The sequence below is a fragment of the Cyanistes caeruleus genome, chromosome 4 (assembly GCF_971803275.1).
Source record: "Cyanistes caeruleus chromosome 4, bCyaCae1.hap1.1, whole genome shotgun sequence".
Classification (NCBI taxonomy): Eukaryota; Metazoa; Chordata; class Aves; order Passeriformes; family Paridae; genus Cyanistes; species Cyanistes caeruleus.
In genome coordinates this window covers 35,696,035-35,710,427 of record NC_141704.1, presented here as the reverse complement: position 1 = coordinate 35,710,427, position 14,393 = coordinate 35,696,035, and the positions used below count along the sequence as shown (strand labels likewise).

Sequence of the window (14,393 nt, the reverse complement as noted above, 5' to 3'; positions counted from 1 at the left end):
TCTGCATACATTTCTGAAGAACTTTGCCATTATTTTCCGAAGAAAGTTGCCGTGTGCTTTTAATTTGAACTGCATGGTACAGACCTGCATGCTTGTTTATGTTTAAAATCCTCCCTCATTTACTACCTCACATTTACAAAGTTACTTACTGCTCTATGCAAAGGAGAGTGGAGGATAACTGCTCGAAAAAATACTAAAAAACCACAAACTTTTGCCCTATGTGACTGAACTGCTTTTGTCATGATTGTTTTTTTTCTTTTCTCCCTCACACAATTCTTCCCAAATTAATGGGAAATCTAATAGTCTGAAGACCTGCCTCTGGAAACTTAAACAGAATTTCAAACTTCTTCCCATCTGAGCTCTTAAAAGGAATGTATTCATCCCTAATCTTTGCAAGTATTGAGAGATCCTAGTTGATGCTGGAGTAAAAATGTCCCTTTCTAAAAGTTTGTCCACCACTGAACTTCACTCCAAATTACAAAATTTAGAAGATATTATCCATTCCAGGGTCAGATGTGCATTTGCTCTTTTCATTCTTTCTTCTAGCTTTTGACAAGGACTTTCTGTACAACTGCCACCAGACCATTATATAGTATGGCATATTAAGAAGTGTCAGTATACTTTGTACGTAGTGTTTATTTGCATGCACTTTGTTATCTTAGACCTTGGAATTAGATCCTACTAATTATACTGTGATATTTCCTTTTTTCCCCCCAGTTCTTCAGTTTGGGTTCACAACCATTTTTGTGGCAGCTTTTCCACTGGCACCACTTCTGGCCTTACTAAACAATATCATTGAAATTCGGCTTGATGCTTACAAATTTGTTACTCAGTGGAGAAGACCTTTAGCTTCAAGAGCCAAAGATATAGGTGAGCTCTTTCTATGGTGTTTGTTATGTATATGTGTTATTTGTCAAAGCTTTGACCTCTTCAAGTAAGAGCAGATTAAAGCATTTTCAGTCATCTTCTCAATTAATAATGCACCCCTTGATTTTTCAAAAAAACCTTAAAATATCTGATGCCTACTTATTGAAACTACTTATGCAATTAATAGTCTATATTGGAAAATGTCTTTTAATGATTTTCTGGGGGACTTAACAGCCAAGGTGTCAAGTGATCAGTGTTCTCTGCAGGTGCTGTGTTGTGGCAGACACACTGTGCAAAACATGCTGCTGCTCAACTTGAATATAATAACCAGACAGATCAGGTGAAACATGAAAGCCAAGTTAAAGTGGCCACCATCCTGTAAGGGACCTGTATGTTCTATATTTACCTGACCAAAACCAACTCCCTTGTGACTCAGGGGCCATGCCCACCAGGTCTCTGGTGGGTCAGACAGGGTGGATCTGGATCCCAGCAGACAACTTGCTCTCAGTGAGTCACACCTGCACTGCTAAACACAAGGTCCATGTAACTCTGAGGTCATCCAGCCACACACTGTTGCAAAGGATCTCTGAACTTATTTTGACTACAAATCTCTTCTGTCCTTGCAGTATTCAAAAGCAGAACACCTTCAGGAAGAACTCTAAAATAAAGTAATCTGCCCAGCATTGAATCCCTGGTGTTTTCAGAGGGGTAAATAGGAAACCTCGCTAACCAACTGCATTGCAAAAACCTGTAGCCCACACCAAGAAATAGCAGAAGCTCAGGCTTTGTGCTCTTACAGCTTTCTACCATGTGCCTAAAGTCTGTGTCTGATTAAAGCTTTGAATGCAAGCAGTGTGAATCTTTAGGTTTTGGCACAAGCCTGGACACGGCGTACACTGTAGACATAATTTCTAAAAAAAACAGTTATATAATGTAATTAATAAAAGCATAGGAAGATGCATTTTTTTAATTTTGATTCAGATATGATTTCTCAAAATAAATTGCATTCAGCAAAGTTTTCAGGGGCAGTTTGATGCCTCATTAAATCAATGAGTATGTCTAACCTTCATTTGGTGTGATTCACAGTGATTAGGTCTCGCTGTTCAATAAGAAAATTCATTTTTACTCAGTGATTCTTGGATAAAAACTGCATAAGAACACCTTGTGCAGTGGGGAAAGCTACTTCAGATCATGCAGTATTTCAGGCACTTTGGTTCTTGTTTTTCCTGGAGCAAACATACTGTCCTTGTTGAGCAGGCATCTGGTATGGGATCCTGGAAGGCATTGGAATCCTTTCTGTTATCACAAACGCATTTGTTATAGCAGTGACGTCAGATTTCATCCCTCGCCTTGTTTATGCTTACAAATACGGACCTTGTGCTGGCCAAGGAGAAGCAGGACAAAAGTAAGTTTTTTGGGTTTTTTTTTGGGAGGGGTGGTGGGAAACATTTACATGAAAATAACTTAATACTTGAATAGATGCAGTATTACTGTCTGTGTATGTTCTGATTCCACTGAACCAAAAGTATTGTTTGTGTTTGGGTAACAGATACCAGCCACGGGTACTGATGCTTTGCACAGTCACAGAATGAGTTGCTGTGATTCAAGGCAAACATGGCAGAGCTATTTCAGAGGTTTAGCGTGTGTGACAGGATGCTGCCAATGCTGTACTTTCCAACTGGTAGTACATGGATATAATCCTCTTTTTTCTTTTTTTTTTTCCTGAAGAAATGCTGATGCTAATCAGTAAAAAATTTGTTGAGCATTTTAAACTTGTAAAATGGGATTTTTTCCTGATGTAATACTCAAAAAAGCAGTGTCCAGCAAGAGGAAGAAATTTCCAACATCAAGATATATTTACAAGAGAAAAGTAATTTGTTTTTCTTCTACAACTAGAGTTCTTAGATCAAATCTTGCAGGAGACATTTGTGATCTGAATCCCTGCTGCCTAAGTGGATTTTCTTTTAGTGTTTCTTTCAGTGTTGAGATTATGTTAGCACGCACACACTCCCAACAAGTATGAGATAGCTGCTGTGTGGCCACTTGTGAAATCTCAGCTATTGGGCTCTGGGAAGGTCAGTGAACCCAGCCAAACACAGACACAGTTTGCAAACGCTCTAGCAGTGCCATTGGCAAGGAAGCTGCTGTTCAAAGAAACCCAGGCTAAACAGTAGACAGTGACAGAGAGCATGCATTCTGCTACTGGGCATATGGCAGATTGATTTCTTTACTCCCTGCTGCAGAAACTGAGTTCATCTGTTGCCGCTTTTTTTGGCATCTTTTGACTGTCAATACATTTAATCGTATGATGGAAGAAGGGAATCTGCTGTGGCAGCTCCCGATTAGCAAATTGCTATCCTGCAAGGAGTTGGGCATTTTTAGCTGGGGCTAGGGAAGATGGTCTGTTTACTTTATGAAGAGTTAAAATCCTATCAGGGTAAAGTGGTCTGGTGTCAGTTGTTCCTGAGCATGTGCCTCTGCTCATGCCATTATAAAGATCTACAGGATATTTGGCACTGTAAGCAACTCTCATTGCTAAGGAAAGCAAGGAAGGATTTTCTCAGAACCCCTGTGCATGAAAAAAAAACACCTTTAGAAATATTTCTCTTAAGATTCAAATATGACTCGGTGACTTTGAAACTAGATCTGCATAGGGGAAGTAGTTTGGCTCACAGTTTGGCTCTTCTTTTCACAAACCTCTAGTACAATGTGCTCACACTTCTGCTTTTTTGAGTGGATTTCTAGACAAAACCATCAGGTAGTAATACTTTGGAGGAGATAATCTGTATTAAAACTGTTTATGTCAGCATTCTGAATAATGTTATTACTAATAAGTTATTAAAGCAAGAAGGTATTAAAAAATCCACAGGAATAGTGAGTTTTCTCAAATTAAGGTCTCAAGACCATCTGTTATCATCTGTTATTTCTCAAATTAAGGTGGGAAGTCCATCTGAATAGCTTAAAAGACGGGTACTCTTTTCTTTCAAAAACATCTGTAGGTATTAGATCCATATGACACACGGTGATACTAGAAAAATACTGGAATTAAATTCTAAATCTAATCAGTATGGAGGCAAAGCCAGATGATATTTGAATATAATTTCTCAAAGACTGTAAAGTCCATATTTAGAAAAACCTAAACCAAAAATCCCCCAACCCTTACTATTCATTATATTCTGCACCAACTTGAGTAGTGTGCCTACACTTGCCTGTGTTTGGGCAGTGAAGCATGAACAGCACAACACATTTTGGCCAGATGTCCTCAGCTTTACTAACACCAAACTTGACCCTTCTATCCCTTCAACAGGGGACTTAACTTCTACTCAGTGCTCTCTAAATTTTGCCTGGCCCTCACAGTGCTTAGTCACCCTGGGATCTTCTAGAATGGAGTTCCTCTGATTAACTTTTTCTAAAAAGTTGTTTTAGGTGTATTATCTTTCCATCTGATTTAGTCTCCCTTTGTGCTAGTACCATGAGTGTAACAGTGGGAATATTTTGATTATCTTCCTAACGCTCCTCATTATTTTCGCTGCCCCTATTGTGTCACCATTTAGGAGACTATTTAAAAGTAACCAGTCCCAATCTTCACCATTCCTTCTCCCGTAGAATTCTACCATTGCTTCACTTTTATTGTTCATCTGACCTACTTTAGCCTTTCTTTTATATTGCCTCAACATCCCTTTCAAATATTAATAAGCGCCAAAATTGTACTTTGGGTTTTTATGAAACCCAAAGAGCATCCTCTTGGGTACAACAGTTAATGGAAAAACCTTGTTGTGTCCTGCTGACAGCATTTTGTCCCCTCTAGGTGTATGGTTGGCTACGTTAATGCCAGTTTATCAGTATTTCTGGTGTCTGACTTTGAAAATCGTTCAGAGCCAACATCAAATGGAAGTGAATTCTCTGGTTCACCATTAAAATATTGCAGGTAAGTTTCTGATCAACATACTTCTCTGCTTTAGGACATTGAAATGGAGAAGCATCATCATAAATCTGGAGTTGAAGCTAATTTTTAGAAGTTAAAAATGGAAAGTTTTAACTGTGCTGTTCAGGGTCATGCTCTTCTTGGTACTGCTTGGCTGTTACCTGCATGATTCCTTACTCAGATAAAAGAGAAGCTGGGAAGTTGGTGTCTGGAGGGTGCTTCTAATGCAGGAATTTTTATTTTTTATGGCATCATAGCTTGACTCAGACACAATCATCATGGATAAATGTGGTGTCAAAGGGCCAGTAATAAATGCCTGATTACTTAGGTGCCAGTGACATCCAATTGTGATGAAATTATATCAGAGGACATGCACAGGGAAGTCAAGGTTGCACAGGAGCAGCCACACTGAGGTATTTCACAGGTCTGACAGGGATAAACAGGCTCTGTCATAAGCTGTCTTTACGTAACCTCAAATCCAGCATTTCCGAATTGTTGAATTGTTAATATGTTTACATTGTTTCTTACTGGTGTAATTATTAGTAATAATCATATACTTGTGGTTTGAATCCAAAGAAGATGAGTAGTTAATTATCTGCATGTCTTTGTCCTCAACAACAGATTGGAGAAATTGCAGTCTGAGTAAAGTCTGTAATGGCAGATTTGCACCTGAGTGATTTTAATGGCCAAAAAAACCTCAAGGATCTCAATAAAGGTCTTAAATGGTGTCTCAAACAAAAATACCAAACAAATACAGCTACCAGTTTTTAATTGCAATGTTACCTTACAAGCATGAGACCTGGTAGTCCTTTAGCAGATACGCTTAGTCCCAGTATTTTTCACTGTGAAGAATTAAAATATCCTTTCATGAGTGCCTCAAAAGAACAAAAGCTACTCTGTGATACCACAAAGGTCTGTGATACAGAAAAAATTAGTGATATTTGGAATATTGCAATGTTTTTATGAGTAGGGAGAATTTTGAGTGGTATATCATAATAAGTGGGGGGAGGGGTGGAATTAATGCTTTCATTTAACTAACTTATATTTAGAACTGTTGCAATTTACTTGGAAGAAAGAGTATCCCAGTGTTGAATTCACCTGTGGAGCAGAACTACAGTGAGAATGTACATTCCATCCCACATTGTTTACTATAGCATTATTTAATAATTTGTTGTCATTCTGACCATTCTCTTCCCCCCGCCCCCCCTTTTAATTCCTTTCTTCCCCAGCTTCTTAGCATGAAGTTGCAGCTCCCTAAATCTGATGATGGAAATCCCACAATTAAAAAATAAAAAAAAATAAAAAATTGTCTGCTCAATATCCCCTAAACAGAACACTTTTAAAATTGTGTGATAAATCTCCAAAAGAGATATATGCTCCTTTGGGAGACACAGAATTGTTATGGATATCTACCCTTGAAAGAAAATTAACATCTTTCTTTAGCTGAGCTTATCTCTCAGGTTCTTACCCACCTGCATTGGGCTAAAACATCAGTCATTTTAATTGCACTTCAAGGCAGATATTGACAGGGAGGTAAAGAAATATTATCTTCTACTGTGTAATAGTGTAGGCATTTTTCCAGGAAGGCAGTTTGTCTGAACAATTTTATTTTTTTTCATGTGTAACAGTGGATTCCTAGCAAGGGAAAAAAAAGAGATATACTCTACTGGGACTTGGTCCAGGGATTTCTCTTTTTTGGGATGCTCAGAATATTGTAAAACATCCTAAACTATGAATTCAGAATGCTACTTACACAAGGAAAGATCATCTCAGTTTTAAGAACTTATTCTGGAAATACTGCAATTTCTGAGAGATTTGATGCTGACTAAGATGTCAAGACAGTTTATTTCAGGCTGTATAGTACCCTCTGCAATCTAAGAAGGTGAAGCCTCATGGAGAAATATGAATTATCATAGAGATTAAATAACTGTTTATTTCTTTTATTCATCTGCATTTTCATTAGTTTCTTAAAACTAACTTAGTGATCAGCCTGTATTATTTACTATGGTCTTTTCAATATTTTTTTACAGTGCATTTTCTGTCCCATCTAGGAAACAGAGTAAGAAGCAAACAATTTTTACACTACTTTTAAATAAGTATTATTTTAGAATTAAAAAAATGCTAGTAAAAATGGACTCCAGAATGTGTGACTTAAATAGATTCATGGTTTGTAAATACAATCTTGGAGTATCAATGGATCCAACTTTCCAAATAGATATCTACAGTTAAATTTTGGAGACCTAAAATCTTTCAAGAAATACTCTGTGAGAAAAGACACTAGATCACTTTCTCACATGGTCCTCACCCTATTGATATACCAAGAGGTGTAGTGCTGGATCTGCTGAAGTCATCCCTTTACACCAGGGATGGCCAGCTAATTGATCAAGGGCCAGGTGGAGCCCATGGGGCATTTTTATATGGATTTTGGGAGAACTATCAGGCTGACAAAGCTGGGTCACTTATAGGTTTAAAATGTCCTTGAAGTGGGAATAAATCATCCCTTAAAAGAGCAGAGCATCCCACCCTTCTCCAGGCTCTGAGCAGATGCCTGAAAGGCACATGTTGTGCTGCCAAGAAGATGTAGGGTCATAGCACCCACGATCCTGTGTGTTTGCTTCAGGGATTTTCTTCAGACACCCGTTTGCATCCTTTGTACCAAATTTCCATTAGCACTCCTGGAGTGCATTTTACCAGTGGGTTTCAGCTGAAAGTAAATCCATTTGCATGAAGAAAAGCATGGTAAGTGCAGGTGATTAGGAGTCTTGCTTCAAAAGCAGGTGCCTGACCTGCAATCAAACACTAGCACAGGCCCAGCCTTAGAAGCAAGCACTATCAGGTTAACCTGTACAGTTTGAACTGAGCTCATTTTTGGTGCAGAAAATGTAATGATCAAGAGAAGGCGAGTTTTGGTTTTGCCTTTGCCCAGGCAGCAGTGCAGAGCTTGCTAAGTACCCCTCTGTGCTTGTCTTTCAGGTACAGAGACTACCGAGACCCTCCTCACTCCCCAGTGCCCTACGGTTACACACTGCAGTTCTGGCACGTCTTAGCAGCGCGCTTGGCTTTCATCATTGTCTTTGAGGTCAGTGACCATTCAGGGGGCAGAACAAAGCCAAATTTCCCTCTGAAGCTTTGCATTGGGCTGATCTATGATGGCAGCTGCTGAGGTGTTTTTTGTCTTAGTTTCTTCTACTTATATTGTGCTTTGTATTCTCACCTTTGTTTTCTGAACAGTCACAGCCATGTAGGTTCTCACAGAAAAGGGAATATAACACTGAAAACTATAGCAGTGACTTGCAAAGAGGAGGAAATAAATTAATCTTTTATTTACTTTCTGAGTAACTTGTCTAGGTTGGGAAGCCATATGTTGACTGTTGTGTAAGGGTAGGAGTGAAGGAACCTGAGAAGAAATATTAAATCTGAGCAATGGAGAAACAATGATAGTTAAAGTTACACTATTTACACATCTAGCTATTTTTCTTGTTTGTTTTTATTTTTATGCCCTTCATTCATTCAGAATGATTGGCACCACAAAGATGATGACAATGAAAAGGATTCAATATCTTTGTCTACATTCATAATATTAGTATTTACTGTCAGTACCTCAGATGTCTTTAAAGCAAACCAAAGGAGGTAATACCAGCTTCACATGACTGGTATTCCCATGCTGATTTTGAAAAAGTGAGCTAGAAGAGTAGAAAAATAGGATGAGATGATTTACCAAAAAAAACCCAGAAAAACTGAAGGCCTAATTTCAAGTGCCTGAATATCCCCACCATAATCCAGGAGCTCAATATCTCTCCAACACAAGAAGTTTGAAATGCCTTTTACACTGTGAAGAAACTAAAGAAGCAACACATGATTTTAAAAGACTCTTCACTCAATCCTCTGCTCTGAATTCATAGCAACAGAGCATTCAACACAGATATGGAAACTGTAATCACTATACAGGCATATGGCATAGTCTTGATGAGCACCTCTTGCATTCTGACTCACAGAGCAGTGTAAATTCATTCTGAACTGAGCTTTCAATGCACCTCTTTGGATAATGCAGCAGAAAGATTCGTGGTAGAGCAAAGGTGGAGAAGAAGCATTTTCTAGATTATTATTTCTATTCTTCGTGGCTCAGCAGAAGGCCGAGGACTTCAGCATCCCCATGATTGTAATTTTCATACCTTCCCAGGTGAAGGAATATGGCACTGCAGGTTGGGTGCTCTTCTTCCTTTACACTGGGTAACTTATTAGCAATTGGTTCCCAAGGAGATAATTTCTTCCATCATCTGTTCCGCACTCAGGGAAACATTAAGGGAAAGAAAGAAAGAAAGATTTGATAGAGGCCTGCTGGACTTAATGTCTTCTAGTTTCATAAGCTGTCAGTACTGAAGGTCAGGGTATGCTTCTCCAGAAAGGACTACAAGAATGGTTTTGGCAGGTCAGCCTAAGAATCTTAAAGACTGAAGAGAGTCTGGCCTCTCAATGCACACTTGACATAAAGGCAGTACAGCTTAGACAAAAGGAGAAGTGAGGCAAGAAAAATGAGCCCTGTTCAAGTTTCAGTGTCCAGACAAATTTGTGACCAGCTGTGGAATAACTTTTGGTGTCTCCCTGTTACCGGCACATCTGATTTGACTTTGTTTTTTCTCAACCAAAGCCATAGGCTGGCTCATATTTGCCTCCCTCAACATGAGCTACTCTGCTTATTGACACTGTAAACTGTCTCCTTAACTATATCTATGAAATCAAAAAGGTAATTGCAGCAGAAACCACAACCTTTTTTTTTGAAAACACCAATGGATGTATTGTGAATGCTACAGTCCTTACAATAAATATTGCTCTAAGAGAAAGGGGATTCAAGGTAGGTTTTTTCATAAATTAAGTAACTACCTGAGCTCAGACCCTTTTTTGGTACTCTGAGTGTGGCTTGTTTTGGAGCTTAACCTCCTTTGCCACCCCAAAAGGAATTATTTGTCCAGGTTAAACTCACAGAAGAGGCTTTTTTCTTTTTAGGTTTGGCAAACAAACCCCAACAATTAGAGTATTGTGAGTTTATTTATCATGAGGGAAGAACACATGGGAAAACATTTTACATTCTCTTTTCAGTGAAGGGTTTCTGAAGGGTTCTGCTTGAAGAAAAAGAAGAATTACCTTTATTTCCCCAATCTAGAATGTATGTTCTTTCTGAGGACTTTTCCATTTATATGTTCCTCCTTTCAAGTGAAGTGAGTAAATGTCCAAGCAGCATTTTTGTTCAAACAGAAAAGGACACTCAAGCAACCCTCTGGCATCAAACTTACACTTTGCTGTGTCATGCACAGAATAGGAAGGCCAAAGGATCAGTCAACCTGTATTTAATTGTGGTGTTTGCTAAACAGGAATATATATCTTTGGATAAGAGACACAGAGTAAGAAAAAATGTTTAGATTTCATTTTATATAGATACATTACTACTTTTGTATAGATACATTACTTCAAATTTCAATGTGTTTATGGCAACAGGAAAGTGTTACATCATGTGAGCCTCCTCTTCCTGCCGAGCAGGTACTAATACCACTACTAATACCAGGGTCTGTCCAAAAAACCTTACAGCAAATCATGACCTCTGGGCTTTGAATACACAGCTCATAGAACAGTTTTGAAGCCTTATTTGAACCCACCTGCTCATAATTTCTTCTGTAACCCATACTCCACTGACTCTGGCTGTAGTTTTTGTGGGGGAAAAAACTTCATGGTTTGCTTTCTTAAAATTTAGTAATGGAAAACACAGCATCTGTCTGCAAATTGGAAAGAGAAGGTTTTCAGAAGATATGAAAAGTCCTTGTTTTCTTCTTGAGGTTTTACATTTGTCATTCCTTTTTTTGTGTTCACAGCATCTTGTCTTTTGCATAAAGAATCTGATCTCCTACTTAATTCCAGATCTTCCAAAAGATCTGAGAGATAGAATGAGGCGAGAAAAGTATCTGATTCAGGAAATGATGTATGAAGCTGAACTAGAACGTCTGCAAAAAGAGCGGAAGGAAAGGAAAAAGAATGGAAAATCTTATCACAATGAGTGGCCGTGACAGGATGAGGATGAAACTGCTTAATAGAAGAACTCTTGTTTATAAAAAAATCCTGGTTTTCTACAGCAGAAAGTGCACTGAAAGGAATAGTCAGTAATGCTGCGTGCACTTCACGCATGTGTGCCCCTGTTCAATAGGGTGGATTTTGTCATAAGCCTTTTGAAATTAGAGGTGTTTCCAAGGCTTAGTCTTCTCCAGAGCTGATGTCAACAGGAGCACATCAGACCAATACTAAGTCACTGCACTCTTGCCAGGAAGCTCCAAGGCCCTGACTAAAACTCGAGGCCCTGAACTTCAAAGCAGTTATCCAACTTGCAGTGCTTTACAGAACTTGGTGATCTTACGGCTCATTCTCATGAAGTTGCTACTCCACAAGCAGTGACTGCGCCTTGGCAACATGGCAGTGTTTGTCCGTGTGTGTGGCCACCACCTGCAGCACGTGCATGGCAGCGTTGCTCTCTTCCACAGTGGACCCAATGCGTTAGTTTGCATTTGCCACCAGTTAAGGTCACATAGGTGGACCATTTCCATTACTCAACAACAATGAAGCATTATCTAGAAGGAAATGCATGATCACGAGTCTGATCAACTGCTCTAACAATGCTGAAAAATGTAGGCATCAGAAGTGCAGACAGGTAGCCGAGCATCTAAATATGGCCAGAGTTATCTAGCTGTAGGGTCATTTCTTTGGAAATGACACTGTGAAAAGCTGGTAATATATGTTAAAGATCTGAACAGTGCCTTTTCAGCTATAGGACTGTCTGGTGTCTGAAGGAATCAAATCAGGTTAGGGCATCTTGCCCAGAACTCCCCATGTATTTGTGTTGCCAGATCACATTGAGGCCTAGTCAGGAATTAGGGTGTACTTACACACATAACAGATGTCAGATGGTGTCTTAAAGACCTGTCTGCCTAAGTAAAACAGACAAAAAAAAAAAGACAGATGAACAAGGTCAGCAGAATAAAACACAGTCATCCAGAATATCTACACTTGTAGCACTTTCTGTATTCATCATTCCATTACCTATGAAGGGGTGGAGGGAAAAACCAAAACAACAGACATGAAACAGCTTGAAATCCTTAATGCTGAGCAATTCTACACAGGCTGCAAATTAGACTTGGGTGAAATAAGCCACTGTCAATATCCTTTAGCAAATTTCTTAGTATTGATAAATTTTAAATTTCTGATTTAATTAAGAAATTTAAAAATTCCAGACTATTAACCCAAAAGAGTGGACTTGTAGCTTTGAAGACATCATAACTGTTGGATGGAACAACATGAATCAAAATACTGAGTGTTGTGAAAGCTCTTCTATCAGTTGTTTCCAAAAGTTATTCTGGAAGTAATTTGATAGGAGTAGAATTTGCCCTTCTGGACAGATCACACAATGCAAGCTTCTGTGGATGGATACCTCAAGCTCCACATGACAACAGGACCATTTGCACCATGACAAATATCACCAAATTAGATCTATTAACTTTTTTCCACTACTAAGAACTGTGCTATTTGCATGAGAGAGGAAAGCTTTAATGAAAAGCAACATGACTAGAGGAAATAGAGGGATGAAAGAAAATGTGAGCACCCTCCTCTCTGTAGACACTGCCTGCCTACACAAAAAAGCAAGGAATCTCCTCCAGTAGCAAGCTACCACCCCACCTGAAGAGGATAAAGGACACAGCAGTTCCCTTTTATCAGCTGTTCCTGACCCAAGCCTGAAAGTCCGTGAGATAACATGAGCATTGAAGGAATTTTAGGATTAGTCTTTTCTGTCTTGGCTCAGTGCCAAACTGATTGGGGAGCACCACTAGGAGTTGTGAGGTAAATTCCTGATTAATGGGGAAGTGAACTTGTTCATCTTTGCTTGTGTTTACAGCAGCTGTGGACACATCCCACGGGACAGTGGGAAATAGGAGTGTTTCTATCTCTGTAAATAGGGGGTGAGGATCAGGCAGTGTTGACCTCCAATACACACATGCCAGATGGGTTAGTATTTACCATCCACCACCTACAGTTGCAGCCTGGGGACTTTGGGGCAGGATCGCTGGGCAAAATCATATTCAGACCAAATTCTCATGAATAACTGGATTATTTTGGATACTCTCTGTTTAATGTCTAAACCAACAGATGACCAGAGCTTAGAAACTGCTAAGCAGTAAAGTGAGGCATGAGCCATGCATAAAATCAGTGTCACCCATATGAGCAAAATGGACCTTTGCAAATCCCTGCAGTAAGATGCTGCTTTGTCAATTTAGGTCTCAGTAACTTCTGGGAACTGAACTGAAACAGAGTAGAATAGAAACTAATTTCCACTCCAGAGAAACCACTGCAATAAAATGTGCCAAAACAAATAAGACGCAGCAGAAATGCAATAGATAATAATTGTTTTTGAGAGTAGTTTTCAAGATAGCTCCATCATGATGAATTTTCCTGACAACACATTGCTGGAAGTTGTGTCTTGCTCCGCTCTAAATGAGACCACAGGTTGGCTGCTTGCCAAGCTTGTGCTCAGTATGATGCTGCAAGGGGCTCTGACCTCCCTGGCAGACCCTGAGTATATCTCTGTCACTTCAGTTTGACCAGTCAACCTGTCAAGGTTTCTCTGCTGCTGGTCTGATGAACAGATTTTCCTGGAGTCCTTCAGAGCTACATAGCAGAATACTCAGGAAAGATGCCCCTTTTTATCTATTAGAAAAATAAAATATAAATAATAGTATAATAATAAATGGAATTTTAATAGTCTCTAGAGAACTAATTTATGCCATTCTTTTCCTGATCTGATGATGGGTTTTGTTTAGATCTCCATGTGACAGTCCTGTATGTTGTTTACTTATTCCAGCTCCACAAGAGCACTACCTTCAAGGGAATGAGAAAGAAATGCAACCTCAATGCATGGCACAGACATTTTACATAGCAAGCAGGACAGCACACAACAGAGGATTTACTGTGAAATCATCTTGCAATCAGCATAGGATTGTTCTCTATAGGCCATTCTTGACAGCAGCATGTACTTCATGAGCAGTTACACACCAGTTTTTAAAACCAAGGGGAAAAAATGTATATTGGGACTGTTTTTCAGCCCGTTTGTTTTTTGCATTCTGTCCCATGCTGGTTTTACAGATCTTAGAATAAAAAATGTAAATGAACAACCTGGATACTCTGACAAAAGAAAAATCTAGGATTAGAACATCGTCTACATTCAAGCCACCAAATACTATGACAGAAACCGTGTTTACAAATCAGTTCTTTTTTATTTTAAATCTTTCTGAGGGGAGTTACATTATTTACCATATATATTATATATATATATATATATATATAAAGTATATAGAGAGATTGTTTATTTGTAAATAGAAAAATTCTATGGAGAAGAATGTCAAGTTTTCACACTTTAAAAAACAATCATCAACATAAAGCCATGTTTAATGCTTGTATAATGTGATGTAATAAACTTTAAAAATAAATTATGCACATGAAATATTTACTGCTTGTAATTCATGTGTCTCTTCCTGTTTACCTTATTTGTTCAGCAAGCAAAATGACCAGT

At 38.7% G+C, this 14,393-nt stretch overlaps 1 protein-coding gene across 6 annotated transcripts in view; it reads left to right on the top strand.

Annotated features, from left to right (window-relative positions):
• The window catches only part of ANO4 (anoctamin 4), a 177,982-nt gene extending 163,924 nt beyond the window's left edge, over positions 1-14,058 (top strand). For all 6 annotated transcript variants that reach the window (XM_086885809.1, XM_086885810.1, XM_086885808.1 and 3 more), the window contains 5 exons: positions 718-870; positions 2,125-2,272; positions 4,676-4,795; positions 7,766-7,871; positions 10,657-14,058. In XM_086885809.1, coding sequence (XP_086741935.1) covers positions 718-870; positions 2,125-2,272; positions 4,676-4,795; positions 7,766-7,871; positions 10,657-10,848 — 719 coding nt within the window. In that variant the 3' untranslated portion in view covers positions 10,849-14,058. The remainder of the gene's footprint in view (positions 1-717; positions 871-2,124; positions 2,273-4,675; positions 4,796-7,765; positions 7,872-10,656) is intronic.
• Positions 14,059-14,393: the final 335 nt, after the last annotated feature.